The 18,381-nt window shown below is 42.2% G+C and overlaps 1 protein-coding gene across 1 annotated transcript; it reads left to right on the top strand.

Moving 5' to 3' along the window:
• The first annotated feature begins 351 nt into the window (after positions 1 to 351).
• prdm1a (PR domain containing 1a, with ZNF domain) lies at positions 352 to 14,777 on the top strand. Its single transcript, XM_084944529.1, has 7 exons — positions 352 to 502; positions 3,464 to 3,793; positions 5,709 to 5,828; positions 7,129 to 7,381; positions 10,980 to 12,061; positions 12,204 to 12,332; positions 12,450 to 14,777. Exons 1-7 carry the CDS (start codon positions 476 to 478, stop codon positions 13,053 to 13,055), a joined length of 2,547 nt encoding a protein of 848 aa, XP_084800655.1. The 5' UTR covers positions 352 to 475; the 3' UTR covers positions 13,056 to 14,777.
• Positions 14,778 to 18,381: the final 3,604 nt, after the last annotated feature.

Raw genomic sequence — 18,381 nt, 5'->3', positions numbered from 1 at the left:
ACGCACACATATGTTGTTGTTGTTTACTCCTTAAATGCTTTGAATGGACACACTCACAGAGAAAGACACTCCTAAACACAAAAAAACACACTTATATTCACACATAACCATAATCACTGCAAAAAACAAAACAGGCAGGGGGACAAAAGGCTGTGTTTTCAGTGTTGTGTGTATGTCGGCGTTTCTGTGTGTGTATAGCTTATGGCCTCAGGTGAAAGCACATGCTGCTTCCTTCCAAAGAAAAGTTGGTGTGTGTGTTAGGAAGGAGAGAATGAGGGGGGTGGAGCCAAGAGGAGGAGCTATAGACTTCTGTCTCGCACATACACTCACTTCAGAGTACACACACTCGCATTAGTGTGGATATCAGCACCCGGAGCTGGAAGGACAGAAGGAGCGGAGAACTACTGCACCTGTCCCACACACACACGCTATCTTCACAGACATACAGGGAGAAAGGATCTGACCGGACGTCCCTATGTGTGGATGGGACCAGAGTTATACAGTAAGTGTGGAGCATTTGTTCGTATGCTCAATTTTTTTTACATTTTTACTGAAAGATACAAAAGAACAAAGATTGATTTTTTGCTTTTGTATTTTTTGATTTTTTTCTTCTTTTAGTTTTAGAGAAACTAAATAAAAATTTCAGAATTTAGAGTAGAAATAAAACTTTAAGAGTTTTTTTTGTGTGTGTTTTTTAATCCAGTTTAATATACTTTTAAGCTTATTTTAATCTCATTTTCAGCCTTGTTTTCTGAACATTAGGACGATTTTTAATTAGAAATTTGAGGTTGCAGCCAACGTGACTTCATTTTTCTAATAAGATTTTTCTTAAAATGGTTAGCTGCTGCTGCAGATGCTTTTACTAGTTTGAAAAACTGAGGTATTACAATGTTTGTTTAGCAGCTCAGTTATTTTCACATATTTGACATATTTTCTACATATTTTTACAAATCAATCATTGTTTGTTCATAGAAACGTGATTTTTGTTATAACTGTAGTGTTTTTCCCCACATGAATTTCAGAACAAAACAGTCTTGGCATGATTCCTCATGTCTGTTTTTTCAGGTTTTTAGAATTTAATGTTGTTATTTAATGTCATTTTAATGTGAAATCTGGCTGCCTATATGCAGATTCGCCTTTTACATATTTTTCAGTTGCTCTACATGTGCAAACAGTGAATTGTTTCTTGGTTCTTGGTTTCACTATTAGTTTTCAATGTTGCAGCTGTTATGCAAAGTAGATTCAAGAGATGTCAAATATTTTATTTTCATAACTGATCACTTTTAAGTGCTCTTCATTTTAATAACAAATCGGGCAGAACCTGTTGTTCGCTTGGCGTATCCTTTGTAGTAAAAAAAAAAAATCCAGCCGCTGATTGGGAAAAATCTTTCTCACTGGAGTTTTTATTGTTTTGCTAGTCAAAAATTAGATTTTGTGGTTTTAATGTACTTAAATGCATTTTTGGGTGATTTTCTTTGTTACAGCCTGGCAAGTCAGACTGTTACAGTCAACATACTTTAAGATTCTGGGTTTAGAAACTACTTTTTGAATGCAAGTCTGGAACAGGAAAGTCAGTTGCATTGGTTGCAAGTGCTCAAAAGTGTTGTCTTCTATAAAAGTGTTAAAATTTGAAAATATAAGTCTACATTTTCAGTAACTAAGGGTGTTTATAGAGTTTATTTTCATGTGTCACTTTAGTATCTGTGTGCTGACTGTTTAAGCACAAAGTTGTTGAATGTGAGGGAAATATTCTTTTTTGTGGCTTCAGAAGCATTTGCAGACCTGAGTGTGCTCACTGAAGATCTGCTGCTTTCTGCTGCTCTGCGTGGGACAAGCAGCATGTTTGTCCCTTTGTGGATATCTGCCTGTCCCTGTATGTGTGTGTGGGATTGTCTTGGGTGGGATCACGTTTGAAGTTTTGTTTGCGCTGCTGTGGCCCCCCAAATGGAAAAGTTTTGACGCTCTCTTCCTCATCACTCCCCCGTCCATTACTAACATACATACACACACACAAGCTGGGAGTCGGGATGATTTGCCGGTTCCGCTGCAGTGCCACTCTGCTTCCAATTTTAGCTTCATTCAGACACAGACAGCATTTCCTTCCTCTGTCTTCAACCCCAGGGAGAGACACGGAGGAGGGGGAATGAAGAGGGAGGAAACACGGAAGATGTTAGCGTCACATAATCTGAGTAGATTTATCACATTATCCAGCAAAGTCCAAATTTCTTACATGTGTAAGCTAGTTAAGCTCTAAGTTGCAGTGACGTTGTCTTTCTGAGTAAAAGCATGGGAGAAAACGACCGCAAACAAAACAGGAAAACTTTCTTTGCTTCAGGAAAAAGCATAGAACTTCGTTTACGCTTGATCTTTTGTAAAGGGGAAATCTCATCGACAGCGCAGCTTGTAAAAACTACACACAGTTCTTCATATGGTTTGGGATTTTCATAATCATATTTCGTCACTATGTGTGAGAACACAAGCTCAGTTCCTCATCAGTTGCTTTTCGTTACCGCGCTTGATCGTTGTCTCCTGAGGTATCCTACGCTCCTATATCAGCCTGAGTCATGTTCAGTTTCACCTTGAAGACATCACTCAATTCTGATAACAAAAACGCCTTGTAATACAAACACCAGCAAGACCAGAAGGGCCATTTCAGGTGATTAAAATGATTGGGACTGTAGTCAAAGGAATGAATTATTACAATGCTGGATTAGGAGTTTTATTTGGCAAATGGTATGCATTTAGATTATTAGATCATTATTATTATTAAAATGAGCTAGTCTTTACTAGAGTCATGACAAAATGAAGACTGGAATTTTGTCATTTCTTCCCCCTAATTGTTTCCCAAATTAGTTAACATTTAGTCTAAATAGTTGACAAGACAAGCAGCTTCCTGTCTTTCCCTTAGTGTGCATGTTCATTTACGCGTGTGTGTAAGTGTGTCTATATGTGCGCATGTCTGTGTGTGTGTGACTGTAGCATTAGTCAGACCCCCTCCTTTCTCACTGAATCACCACACATAATAATCACATCTCTTCCTCTCCTCTTTGTCTTTCCTGATCTCTTCTTTCGGAGTTTATCTTACATCATTCCAATCCTTTTCTTTCTTTCCTCTTATCATTTCCTCCCATATCTCCTTCTCTTGTGGTAGTTTTTCCCACCACTCCCAGTTTCTACTTTCTCTTTTTTTCTCTTCTTTAACTTTTTCTTTTTCTTATTTGCCTCTTGCTGTCCCTTCTTCCTTTCTGTTGCTTTTTTACTGTCTGTCTCGATTGATCTAGTTTCCTTTTCCTTTCTTCCATCTACTCGGCTTTCTTTCTCTTACTTCTTTCTTTTTTTGTTCTATTTTTGCAATGTCTTTCTTAATTTCAACTATTTTTCACTTGCTGAGCTTTCATTAGTGGAAATATTTAGATAAAAGTGATCAGAAATAACCTTTTTCGCTCTTGCCTTTCCTGTCCAGGCGACCTCTCATAGCTCGGCCATGTTGACCAGTGAGGGGGCGCACACCATGGAGCAGGACGACGCACGCCACGGAGCCAAGATGGCTTCCTCTGCCACCAGCACAGGCTCAGGTGGAGCGGGCACAATGACAGATAACAACGTCGACATGGAGGAAGCAGACATGACACAGTGGACAGAGGCAGAGTTTGAAGAGAAGTGCACGTATATTGTCAAAGACACGGCATGTGAGGCGGGCCCAGACGGTGATGCCATGATGATGTCGACGACCAGAGCCGAGGCTTCGCTGCCCCGTAACTTGGCCTTCAAACACCTGGCTGGCAGCAAGGAGGTCAGACTCTCTCTCACACTCACAAACGCACACACACGGGCACATGCTGGCAGACAGACAAACTTTCTCTCCAGCCAGAATATTTCATACACATTGAGGCAGAGAAAGGCATCTGTACATACACACAACTGTGAGTCAGACATGGGTCATGTAATAAAAAAGGGGTCAGGTCTCGTAAAACTTCACACACACACACACACATAGAGGCATTTATGTGTGCGTGGGTGTGTGAAACATCAGAAACAGATTTGACTTACAGTGCTGTTTTATCAGCTCGTATCTATCCATGAAAAGGATTGTGTCATCTGAGAAAAATTATGGCGCCTTGATCGCAATTGTTTCAAGTCATAAAACTACTTGAAATACCGAACCAGGCAGGCAGGGGGCACCATCGAGCCTCTCATCCAACACAGTGCATCAGACTGTTTCCGTCTGCTCGTCTTAAAACTGTTGAATGAGAAAGTGTCAGAGTGTGATTTGAGCTTTGATCACTCGAATGCTTCATATGAAGCATTTGACGATTTCCTGTACTGTAAACATTTCTTTACTAACCAATCGCCCACTACATGATTTTAGATAAGCTTAAAGTAATAGATTTTTTTTCACTGATCTAACTGGGGGTGGCAAAGTCAAAATGTCAACAGGCAATGGATGAAACTTGATAACAGGGAGAGTGCACAGAACCACCATGACTCTTAGAGTGATAAGAGTGGTTTGCAGCAGCAAAGGGTTAACAAGCATTTAATAATGTTCCAGAAAACAATCAGATATCCAAGTGACTAAGAGCACAAATAAGGCATTTTTAAAAAAGCTTGTTTCCACTTTAAAGATTGTCACAGATAGGATATTTTAAAGTAGAAAAGCCACAGCACTTCTATGCTGTGTTTCAAGGTATTTTAAAGATACATGACTGTCGCTCACAAAATGTCAGTTTTGGCACTTGTGAGGTTCCCAGTAAAGCTGCGTGATGTCATTGATTTTTTTCATCAGGCGATTAGCAGTGGGAAGCTGAAGAGAACTTTACAAGCTGATATTCAATCAGATAATATTTAAGAGAGGAAAAAAAGGTAAGGCTGAGGATGGCAGATTCTAGAAAGAAAGCTACATTATGTTCAAAGTGAGAGAGAGAGCTTTGTAAAAGCCTGTTAATAAGTTGGGTTTTTTTAAATCACATGCTAACACATTTTCATGTCTGGTCCTATTGAGAGAAAAAGGGAAAATGGGGATTTCCCATGTCACCAGGGAACAAGTGGGTTTGGGAAAGACTTCTATTTGTGTGGGTTAAGCATGAAGAAAATGTGTGTGAGTGCGTTTCTCTACCATCCATGGCTGGAGCCAAACGTCTAGTCACCACATAATCCCTTGCTTTTCTTCTTCTTCCTTTTCTTCTTCTCGCCTCTTGCTCTTTGATTGAATCAGATGACAGAGTGAGAAAAAAGGAGAAACACGGTTGTTGGTTTTTTTTTACCCAAGTATCTAAATGTTTCCTCTTGAAGCATGTGAAGTGGCGGTGGTTTTGGTTTGATGTGGCAAGCAGTAGAGGTGTAAGGAGAGAGACAGAGGGAGAGACTCGAAGAAAGAGATTTTAGTTTTGTCTTCAGCCATTTGCAGTCACACACCAACACAGACGCTCCAGATGAACTCAAGTGTGGAGCTGGTTCATTAATCATTGTCTCTGTTGACAGCTGGTTGACGCTGTGTGTCTGAGTCTGTATTTGAAATAAGACTTAATGAGACTTAATGATATGTACCACAGATGGATGTGCAGATATTATGAAAACACATATTCCACACACCTGAACGTCCTCTTCAAACATTTCAGACTTCATCATCATCACGCAATCCACTTCAAACATCCTGTTTGGCCTTGACGTGTTTTTTCCTAACCTGTCTATATGTGCGTGTCATCGTGCAGGTGGCTGGCGTGTGCAGCAGGGAGTACATCCCCAAAGGAACTCGCTTCGGTCCCCTGGTGGGCGAGATCTACACGGCTGACAGCGTCCCCAAAGACGCCAACCGCAAATACTTTTGGAGGGTGAGCACAAACATCAAAGATACACACAACAGCAGAAACACATGCTTCCTCAGAAGCCGGAGAGACCCCTTCCTGTGACGTCACGCACATCTAAAGTCAGTCACCGAACAGGAAATTGGGTTTGCTGTTTTCTGTGTGTGTGTGAGTGTGTGTGTGAGTCTGTTCAAGGAACGGAGATGAGGATGTGATGTCAGCGTATACAAATAGCATGTCACGCTGCCGTTCCTGTAAGTCCACACACACTGACACACACTGTTCGCCAGAAGACGCTCCATCACTACCAGTAACTGACAGTGCGACTGCACATACTCAAAAACCATCTACCTGACCACCGCCTACACAGTGTGTGGTGTATGTGTGTGTGTGTGTGTGCGCGTGCGTGCGTGTGTGTGTCTGTGTGTGTGTGTGTGTGTGTGTGTGTGTGTGTATGTGTGTGTAGTATGTGAACCTAACCACAGTTCCATTCATGCTCATATCTCACTTTCTCACACACACACACACACACACACGCCAAGCCAAGAAAAAAACGAGTTAAGATAGAGAACGAGAGAGACAGAGAGAGAAAGGGGGAGGAGAGGCAGAAAATGAGTTGGTCTTTCCTTTCCCTTTTCAATATAAAAGAGGATCTCCTCCTCCTCACCACTCTCTGTCTGTCTCTGTCTGTTCTTCTGGCTCAAAGAGATGAAAGTGAAGAGAGGGAAATGGTAAGGAATGAAACCATTAAGAAAGAGACAAGAAAAGATTTAAGATGTATGTATGTGATGCAGTTTATAACCAGTGGTGTCTGCTTGGTGGCAGCTACTTCTTTGCTACATGATAAGTAAATTATTTTGCTTTATTTTTTATTACTTCAATCAAGTATTCTGACAAACATGCAGCTGTTTTTACTTGTTTAGTTGTTTTTTTTAAATCAATGAATTGCTTCTTTACCAGCATTTTAGCCAGTTGTTTAACTTCTTCTCCTAATTTTGCTAGTTCACTATTTTAATTAAGCGATATTGTTACTTATTTAGATATTTGCTTTGTTAGCTACTTAAATTAACGGACCTGTTTATTCATCAAATTGCTAGCATTGTAATTAAGATGTAATAAGTGAAGGAGGGGGTGAAATAAGAGTGAAATAAGTTTTTTGCATGTTACTGCTTTGTTTCTTCTCATAAGACCTGAATAAGCATAAAAAAGGAACAAAGGACAAGGGATTTATATTATTCTCCCTTTTTTCTGTTAAATTAACTTCAGTGTAATCTTACATTCAAGTAAATTAACTCACTATTATTTTTTTCTTCCTCTCTCTTTTCAGATTTATGTGGACGGAGAGTTTCATCACTTTGTCGATGGCCTGGATGAGACTCGCTCCAACTGGATGCGGTATGTGAACCCGGCCCACTCGGCAGCAGAGCAGAACCTGGCGGCGTGTCAGAATGGCATGGAGATTTACTTCTATACTGTGAAGCCTGTCCCAGCTGGTGCCGAGCTGCTTGTCTGGTACTGCCACGACTTTGCCCGACGCCTGCACTACCCGCCGTCTGGGGAGCTGATGATGCAGAAACTTAGTAAGTTCCTGTGATTTGACATTTTTTGAAACCACAAAGTTGATGAGTAGAAGTAGTGACATTCACTGGAACATTAATCATTAATTTTTCTTTCTGAAGTTAAACATAATTTGTTATCTGACATCTCGTGTGGTTAAAACTTACTACAGCATTCACTTGCTGTGAAAGAGCAGCATGCATTATTACTCGCCTGATGCACTGACCACCGCACATAAAAAAACATGAAATCAATAGTCAGTGTAGGTGTGTTTGTCTTGACTGTGTCCTGTCGCCGCTCTTAAACCCTAGCCGTGTTTTTGAATATAGCTGTGTCTCCTTCCTCTCTCAACATTAGCCTGTCATTATCTCTCTCTCTCACACACACACACACTCAAAAGTACAAGACCAACAACCTTTCATCTCTGTCAGTATCATCGTTGTATTTTTGCTTGTGTGTGTGTGCTAGTGACAGTGTAATTACACAGACAGGGGATACGGCCCCTAATGCCACAGTCTTACACGCTTAAAGACCCGCTTTTAACATAAAAGCTCGCACACACGTGCACGCACAAAACCTCGCTCAACCTCTGCAGAAGAGTCGGAGAGTCTGTTTGCTTGACTGTGTGTTTTCGGTGACCTTTTGACGGGAAAAACTTGCTCTCATAAGAGTATATACAAAATGCACATTAACAAGTTTTAAAAAGAGTTCTCAAATATTTGTGCTTTATTTCATACTAACGGTATTTAACTGATCAGTCTAACCAATAAAAAAGCTTAATCTCAACCTTTAAACACGGCCGACTAACTACGCTCATTCACTATAGTTGAGCTGATCAAAGGGAGACCGAGCTAAGAGGAAAACAAAGGCAGAGAGTGGGAGCTGAGTGGTTTCCAGGTGTGACTGCAGGCTAATAGTAGTGTTAAGCTGGCAGAGGAACTAGCACACCCAGCCAGAGTGACTCCACTGCCCAGGGAAAAATGCGCATGACCTGGGGCACAGAGGCAGGAGGTACCCACGATCCCTCTGCCTGCCTCCCCTCCCCGCAACTCAGCGTGTATACAGTAGAAGTGTTGCCTTTAATTAGGTTCCCCTGTCAGTTAAGCCCCACAGGCTTTGTTGACCTACCAGTGACTTGAATACCGATTCTTACCTGCAGCAGAAACAGTTGTTTCATTTGACTCCATTTTTGTCCTGGAGCTACCACACAAGTTTCTAGCCCTTTTTCATTTTTTTTTTTACTTCTACTGATCTTTCATTCCTAAAATGAGTAAAACATTTGACTGTTGGTGTTGCCCACTACAGTTAAGCTTTACAAACGTTGTCAGAAATAATGTCACTGGCTGAGTAAAACAAAGAAGAAAAACCACAATCTTTCTGACTAAGTAACGTTAAACTGAAACTCAGTTAAAAGGGCAAAAGGTAAAAGAAGAGGAAGCTGCTTTGCTGAATTTTAATAGTCATGCTGCGCACTGAATGTGATACCATTAAGTCATCGAAGTTTATTAGTGATTTTAGTCTATTTAACGTTGCTTTACCGGCATCGACTGTTGTAAAAGATTGTTATTTTTCACCGATTTGCTGCTTGACGAAGTGGACCTATTTTGTTCGCTACTAATGCAAGTAGATGCGCCCGAAATGAACCGCTTAAATACGAAATAAGTTCCAAGTTTTGGTAGGGTAGCTAGCTAATGCAAATCTAGGCACTAGATAACCATTATAAACTAACTCTTTGCAATAATTTGGTAGCCTACCCACTAGATTATTTTGGGGCTTTCAAACTGTTTCATTTTTAGAGAAATTAGTCTACACTGCAAAAACTAAAATCTCTGATACCGCCCACTAGATTCTCATCAAAGTTTTGCGTTTTGCTCTTTGTAAAATGTTACGTGTCCTTAAGGAGGCACTAGAGCTACTGCTCCGAACCGAGCGACAACCTGTATTATATTCCCGAGGAGCGCAACGATGACAGTTGTTTGTATCATATTTTTCTTTCTGGTTTTAGCTCTTTCTAGCGCAGTCATAGCAAAACCAGACATATGCATGTGTTTAAGTGTGTGAGCAAAATGAGTGAGCATGCACCACAGTTTTACTCCCTCACTTTCTCCTTTTTCTCTTTTTGTCCCCGTCATATGCGCTCTTGAAGTGTTAGCGCTGGAGAGCACCTGTCATCCATGTGTGTGTGTGTGTGTGGGGGGGGGGGGGGGGGGGTGTACATGCGTTATGTTCAAAGACACTCTCTCTTCCCACACACACGCACACAGTCAGGAGCGTGACATGCCGCCATATTTACAGCCACCCTTTTCACCTCAAACACATGCACACAAGCTTGCTGCTCATGTGTGTGCGAGCGTGTCAGCCAATTGCGCTGATATATTTGCCACTTAAAAAGACTAGAAAGAAGGTGGAGGAGGGAATGAGAGAGGTAGAGTTGCACCTCCTACCCCCCTCTGTTGACTACTTGAACTTCCTGGCAGAAGGGCCGTGTTGACAGATTGATATCTCCAAGATGGCTGCCCTGTTTGTTTTTCAGAAGAGGGATGGAGGGAGGAGGTAGAGAAGGAGGAGTAAGGCTAACTGATAACCTCAGTGTTTACACACTGTCGCAATACTGCTGACAAAAGGGTCACTGACTATGTGTGCAACTGTGAGTGAGGGGCTGAATCAGGAGGAGTTGAGCAAATTTCACCAGTACTGGCACTTAAGATTAACTTTGACATGCTCCGTCTCTCTCAAACACACACAGACACTTGCAATCACACACACGCATGTCCCTCTGGGCGACCTCGTAGTAAAAACTTGACTGCCCACTAAATGAGCTTATAGGTAATACACAACGGCATTTTAAGAGCCCATCTGTGGCAATTTAACAGCCGAGATGTGCTGCGAACTGACATCCCGGGGCTTTTAGAGTGTATGTGAGTGAGCTCGCCTCCTAATCTACTCTTTCATCATACTGAGAAGACAGTAGGTGCGAGTGAGTGAGGAGGAAGCGCTTTAATTTAACCTTTGACCCGGAAACAATAGCAAGTGGCCAGGAAAATGAGGAGAGCAGGAGCTTGATCAAACGTGTGTGTGTGCTGTCCAAAAGTGGAAGAGTCAACAAATCAGACAGAGGCCTTTGTCTGGAGGCGCCTCTGTGTGTGTGTACCTTGTCACATGGTGTAGGTGTGTGTATGTGTGTTTATGGAGGGCAGGTGGAGGCCAAGTTTTTTCTTAGTATATCTTTAGCAGGAAACCTTCCATCAGCCCTCTCTGTCGGTCTGCCACCATTTGATTTTATCTTGATTTTATAGACACACACACACAGAATGCCTAAAGGGAGCTGTCACACCTCACTTCCCGTCTTTTGGCCCCAGCCTCGCACCCCCCACACTCGTTCGTCAAATCTGTCACGCTAATTGCCCCACTGAGTTACTAATGGTGTTTCTTAACAGAGTTGCACACATCTCTACTACAGAGATTTTTATGTTCTTATAAAGAAGTCGTGATTTAAATGCCAAATGTTTTTAAAATCATCTTTTACTGGGCATCACGAGGCATCACGAGGCAATCACGAGGATCCTGTTTTGATTTGACAAACCCCTCCCTGACCATTTTTTTCTCTGTCTGTCCCTTCAGAGCAGTCTATTTTGGAGGTAAAGCAGCAGCAGGTGAGCAATGAGGAGCATGTGCAAGAAACATCCAGCCCGTGCCCTGTCGCAGTGACCCCCACCCCACCAAAGAAAGAACACAGTGTTCTTTCTATTCTGCGTGGCACCTCATCTTCGTCGTCCACAAAGAGGGAGCCCAACAGGCCGCTTCCCACACGTCCACGCTGTGCCGACAGCCCCGATCGTCTCCTGTACCCTCGTGCCCTCTACCCACCTCTCAGGGCCCACCCTCAAATATCTGAGGACTTCCTCAATCACAAAGCTGCCCGCCTTGCTTACCCCTCAACTCACTCGCCTGGCAACCAATCCTCAGCCACACCTAGCCCATCAGCAAGGAGCAGCCCAGAGAGCAGCCCTCACGGAAGCCCCTCTGGTGCAGCACCATCGCCTGCTTCTTTCTATCCCACCGGACTGGGAACCTATCCTGGTTATTCCCCACCATCTGCCCCCCTCTCCTCTCCATTCTACCCTCCAGGGGCCCCTTACTCACGTTATCTTATGCCCCATCACTATCCTCTCCCTGGTGGTGGCATCCCAACTGTAGGAGGAATCTTTCCCAGGATGTATCCCCTCTACAGCAACCTCCTGCCCCATCATGTGCCCCTCCTGCCTTCTGAAACAGGGAGGCGCTTCCTAATACCTGACCCTGTGCATCCCTCCTCCATTTCTGGCCACAGAGACTTCCTCCTTCCAGGGCCCACAAGTGCCTTCTCAGCTGCTACTTCTCTGAGAGACACAACAGGTCCTCACAGCACTTATCCCAGGCACCCTCACTCTCATGGTTCAGCCCACGCTCCCTCCAGTGGCTCCCCGACTGCAGGCACAGCACCTCCCAGTGAGCAGGTGCCCACTAAGCCTACCTCAGCCCTGCTGGGCAACACCAGCGAGCGTTGTCCCGATGACGAGGCAATTAACCTGACCAAGGTGAAGCGTGGTGCAGGCTCAGCAGGCTACAAGGCGCTGCCTTACCCTCTGAAGAAGCAGAATGGCAAAATCAAATACGAGTGCAACGTGTGCAGCAAGACCTTCGGACAGCTGTCAAACCTGAAGGTAGGTTTTGGCTGTCAAAGTCATGTGTTTTTAGCTTATTATTAGTCCTGCATGCTTTTTGAATCACAATGTTGTCATTAGCATGTAGAGACGGTTTTGGACTAGGTCTAAGCTGATTTTTTTTTGTCTTCTTGTCACGCAGGTTCATCTTCGCGTCCACAGTGGGGAGAGACCTTTCAAATGTCAAACCTGTAGCAAAGGCTTCACTCAGCTGGCTCACCTGCAGAAACACTACCTGGTCCACACTGGGGAGAAGCCACATGAATGTCAGGTGAGAAAATATCACATTTATTGCTTTACCAGAGTGCTAATGAGCGTAGATGACTGTTAACTGGTGGGTTTCTACAGGGTTCTGACATCATTTCTTTTTTTGCTTCTCATCATTCAGGTTTGTCACAAGCGCTTCAGCAGCACCAGCAACCTGAAAACTCACCTGCGCCTTCACTCAGGGGAGAAGCCCTACCACTGCAAACTCTGTCCTGCTAAGTTCACCCAGTTTGTCCACCTTAAGCTGCACAAGCGCCTGCACTCCCGCGAGCGTCCACACAAATGCCCCCACTGCCATCGCCACTACATCCACCTGTGTAGCCTGCGACTTCACCTGAAGGGCTATTGTTTGGCTGCAAGCTCCAGCTCTGGAAGCCCAGCCATTTCAAGCCAGATTGCCTTGGAGGAAGTGCACCGCGCCAATGAGGAGATTGAGCGCTTTGACGTCAGCGAACACGCTGAGCGACTGGAGCAGTTGCAGGGAGGGGTGGAGATGGAAGCCATGTTGGAGAAGCAGGTTTTGGGAATGCTGTGGAGGGAGACTGACATTAAGTCCTCAAACTTCCATCCCCACCACAAGAGTAACACCACTGAGCTTCGGTCTGCAGGTTATGGTGCGTACGAGTCCCCAAACGAGACGTCGGTCATCAAGATACGGCACAGCAGTCCCATCCCCCCACTTCCTGCCAACATAACTGTCAAGCAGGAATCAGAGGATCACGCTTAAGTGACCTTTTGCACCTGAGAGACATAGAGCCAAGACTGCATGGTGGACTGGGTTGCCAGGAGCAACAACTGTAAATATGTCTACCTGGTTGTCATGAGTAGTGACATCATGACCACTCCAGGGTTTAAACCTATCAGGGACTCACGTACTCAGGGCTGCACTGTCCCATGACTACTTAATGGTTTCAGCATTTATTATACTTAGAGACAATCATGTACGCAGGATTTACCTGTAATGTTATTAATATAATGCTTTTATCATTATTGTTCTTGTATTATTTTGTTTTTAATTTCAGATGTCCGTGGGGTTTTTTGATCGTTTTGTTGTTATATACTTAATTTATTTTACTTTTATTTGTTGTCTTCAAAAGCAATATGTGGAAGGGATGGTTACATTGATTTTCTATAGTTTTTTTTTTCCCGTGGCCATTTCTTTGTAGATAGTCACTCTCCCTATGCATATATCTGTCTTGTGACCTCTGACCTATAGAACCAGGGGTATCCATTCTTCAGGGTTTTACCTATTTAAATGTAGAAACCAATAATAGCAGGTTGAAAGGCTTAAGAGAGCCTGCCAAAGCGTGGCAGAGCAATTTGTTAATTTAGAAAGAGGACGTTTAACTCAGCCCTGCTTAATAACTTCTCTACGCCCTTTTCTGATGCCTACTTAATTTAAATGAAACAAGAAAGGGCATTTTTTTGTATATTTTTCACAACGGTTACCTCAGTGTGGATGCGATGAGTGTGTGTCTGCGTGTGTTTGCATTTAAAAGGACAGCTGAAGATGGGAGTTTTGTATTTATTTGCTTTCTTTTGCTACTTGAAGAAGAAGAACCAAATTGAACTGGAGTGCAGCTCTTCATGTGGTCCAAAGAAGAGGCACAGCCTGCTCAACGTGTAGCACATAACAGACTTGGGAGGCTGGTAAGCCACCTCCGTTCCCTCGTCCCTCCTCTTGTTTTGTTTTATCTTCTATTTAACGTTGTCAACACCCAACAGAGGTGTGAACGTCCTCACATTTAGGGATTTACAGTTGACACCAGAAACCAAAGTTCACTTGGCTTTCATTTTAAATGCGCACCAAAAAAATGGAAAGATCCAAACAAAGGAAGGACTTGAAAAATCAAAATGCTGAAGAAGGGAAGGCATGATGTATTTTGTGTACATGGTGAGGTGTTCACTCTTTAGCTGTGGTCTTTCGTTGTGTTTCATGTTTTTGATTTTATTGTTGTTAATGTTATTTGTTAATACTTTGGTTGAGAAACAATGGCCCATTTCTTCAACCCTGCCCGTCCACTATCTCGTTACCGAACTGGCCTACACCAAAGCACCTCGGCCTTCCTTCATGCACTGGCCCCCTCGTCCTACTTTATATCTTCAGTGCTGATGCTCACACCATTCACACTTTGTACAATATATATATGATACTGGTCATCATGGCATTAAGACCCAACTTAATGTTACTACAACGGTGCAACTGTGGTTTTTGTTAGCAGTTACACGCCAACACCCTGATCTCCATAGCTTCCTCCTCTGTTTCATCGTCTTTTTCTCTAACTAATGTTCGACCAAAGCGTGTCTTTCTTCGTTCAGAGCTTTAACTCCAGAGGAGATACCCCTAAAAACTGTCTCTGTTTACATTCTGTTTACATAGTTATTTATGAGCGAATATGTCAAAATGTGTAAATTATGATATAAATCTTCACTGTTGAAATCTAAACGATGTGGCTCTGTGTGTTTTATTTTAATTTGGGGGTTGAAAAAAAAAAACATTAACTATACATGAACTGTACAGAAAATCTGATAAAAGATGAATAGCAATGCTTACCTTTTATAATTGTATTACTATCTGAATTTATAGCTGTATGTGCTGTAATCGCAGCATATATTTAATCATCAAAAAACACTTCATACAATCACTACTTGAAAGTACATCACTATATATCTACAAGTTATATTCCTGCCTAAAAGAAGCAGACAAAGCTACTTACAATTGCTTTTATGGGCCAAATTAATGTATAACCTGAAACTTTAAATCTATTTAAACTGGAATTTGGATTTAATGTCTCCTGAGATTCTGGAAATTTGTCAATTTTGTCTACAAGAAATTGAAAATCTATTATAATTCTTGACTGAGTTAAAATAGGTGCAATTGCAAACATCTATTACTTAATATCTGAATAGATGTATATGACTGGAGACTGCAAAACCCCAGAGCTTTCAAGAGGCTATAAAAGCCCATCACCAATACTTTATCACTTTATTTGCCTGATGTCTGTGGAGTGAGTGAGACCCAGGCACAGACAGAGGCGAGGAGACTGAACTTGAGTTGCAAACCAAAAACAAGCCTTTATTGTGGCTGATAACATGAATACAACTCAAACGAAGGCAAACAGGAGTGACAGCTAACTGAAAACCTACACTGGGGAAAAATTAAGATAACAGAGACGATACAGAGGAACTATGATGACTAGATGGAACGAGGTAACACAGACGACGTGACACTGAACACAGGAAGACCGAGGACTTAAATACACACATGAGGTGATCAGGAGAAGTGCCGACACAGGAGGACACAGCTGACTCCAATGAAACATAATGACAACACAGGGGAGAGTAACACTGGACACACTAACATGAGACATGGACCTTCAAAGTAAAACAGGCACAGACTAGACATTGAACTAAACTTAAGGGCAAACTCTTAACCAGAATAACACTGAAACTTAGGATTATAATATTCAAAACAGGACAACTAATGAACCACAATACAGAAAAATACCAAAATACAAGAAACTGAAAATGCTGGGTCAAAATGACCCAGAACCGTGACAATGTGACTTAAGGCACTGCGAGGTCCCTCAGACTCCTTAACACCTATGAGCTGGTACAGTTTACTTTTAATATCCGGTAAAGGTACTTTTCTGTAATTTTCAGAAGGACTTTGCTACAGTACATTTCCCTCAAACAGTACACATAAGCACACAGTCAGATACATGTTCTTATAACTGTTCATGCATACTTATATACATGCATTTAAAGAAAATCTAATCTACAAAAATGAGTTATCACCAGACAGGATAAAGATATTCTCAATGTTTAGTCCTGACGTGTGCAAAAGCAGACACTGAGACCTCGGAAACGATGACACAGGCACCCATGTTCTTGGTTTTGAGTGGGCCTTTTAAAGCAGTGCGTGTCCTTTTCTTGATTTGTCACAGTGCTTCTTTGGGACAGTTAAATGAGTATGACCACGTATTGTGTGTATAACTGTTGATTGGTCATGCATCATGGTTTTCAGGTGGCTTAGTATGACATATGGAGATTACAGAGATCACTTTTGTTTTAAAACATAATAATGCTGATGTAGCCCCTTTCTTGTTTGTATATTTAAGATGGTGACCTCACACTGCACATTTCCGACCACAGCCCTGCTCAACTTCAACCCGAGTAAAGGTCTAACCATCCAGATTAACTGAAAACACCTGCATGTGTATGTGTGTGTGAGAGTGACTGTTACTTTCATTACAAGCAGAGCTCAGTCATAGATGAAACCCATCAACTAAGAGCAGTAAAAGATGACGTCTGAACATTAAGGGAAAGGGCAGCCTAAAGAAAAGCGTTATATTATGCAAACAGCTGAAAAATCATCATAGGCTACATTACTGTTTTTTATTTTTTATTTTTTTTGCACCATATCAACTCACTCATTCGAGCTTTTATCACTGAACCTGCAGTAAAAGTGGAAAGCCATGAATCTTTATGTCTATTTCCGTGCAATGCCAAGCTTTAAGACTAGAGCAGGAAATGGGAACACAGTTCCCAGTGCCCTATGGGCTGCACTAACTGTGGTCTGTCTTTTATCCTGCCATGCAGGAGACAGGCAAACAAGTGAGTCATTTTTTTAGATCTTAAACTCAAAGCTGTTTTCAGAAATCCACCACGGCCTTAAACTTTTCTAGACATAGAGCTGCATGTGAGAACGCAACTATCTGGACTGGATCAGACAATAAAAACAGTCTGTAACCTTCCAGCTCTCTAGCACAAAGCCCATGTGATAATCATAACAAATTTACAGTGGCCGAGTGGGGGTCATATGTCCTGTCCGGAGGAGCTAACCCGCACGATAATCACATGCATTTAAGTGAGTGAGTATTTCCAGTAATGAGAATCTCTTTGAGGTGTTTTATTGAAAGGGTGACTAACGATAGTGTTAAATAAATCAATATAATTCAGTACATGGTTTATTGGAGTGCCATATGTGCTACATGTTAGAAAAAGGAAATTCTTATGTTTTAATATATTTGTTTTTATGTTGTGACAAGTGACATTGTTGTGATAGCACAGTGTGGTTTTTGCAATCTCTGTGTGATACTAAAATAAGTCAGAGCATCCCATTTTCAAGTCAGCAAGTTTACTCACTGTATGAAATCACATAACTGTGTAACACATGGAGTTCTAAGGACAACGGACTACCTGTTAGTACCAAATAATGAAGAAGGAAAACATTTTTATGTTACAGGACAAGGACAGTACAGTCTGTACAAAAGCAGTATGGTCAACCAACAAGTTTTGGCTGTCTTAAGGGAAAACCTAATGGGTCTGGTATATAAAAGATAGACGTATCCATGACATCATCAACAGGTGTGTGGACTTGTGTTTCTGGAGCGTTGGAGTTTGGAACTGAAGCTTTTCGGTTTTTGTTTTGTTTTCTTTTTTTGTGGCTCCAGATGTGACCATATTTAGCTGAGCTGGAAAATTGCTAATTAATTAGCTAATGCTAATCAGCAAAGTAAATCCATAAACTGTAATAGTACGTCACAGATGTCTTGTGTGGTCTGAAAATCACCTGCATTTAAAATCCAAAATACCCAAAACATTGCAGAGAGGTCCATTTTGGTTCAGTAGACTTCATTGCTAGCTAGCAGCTAGCTGCCTATCCTGGCACCTCTTGACACTCAAAGCAGCAACACCCACATAATGCTTTCCATTTACTTTGGAAACTGAAGCTCAGAGTGACATCACTCCTGAATTGACCAAGTTCGAGTACTAGTAATCAGAAACTAGAAAAAAAAAACAGGGTTTGTTTTGCTCCTTTTCAAGACAGAGCCATTCATCCGTCGCTAGCAATACAACGCAATGCCTGCTGCAGCATGTTCACAGACAATGCCGGGTCAGTAAATGGCTAAATTACTGAGTCGCAAATACTGACCAATGGTCGCACAGAAAAGCTGCAAGTCCACCATCTTGGACTGTGAGATTGCACTTTGTTGGGTCTTCTTTGACATTCAGAGTGGGAAATTCAGGGGCATTCCTGTTGAAAATAT

Source organism: Perissodus microlepis, chromosome 11 (genome assembly GCF_051167445.1).
Source record: "Perissodus microlepis isolate ML-2025 ecotype Zambia chromosome 11, ASM5116744v1, whole genome shotgun sequence".
NCBI lineage: Eukaryota > Metazoa > Chordata > Actinopteri > Cichliformes > Cichlidae > Perissodus > Perissodus microlepis.
Note: the sequence above shows the minus strand (reverse complement) of the source record. Positions and strands in the feature narration are given on the sequence as shown.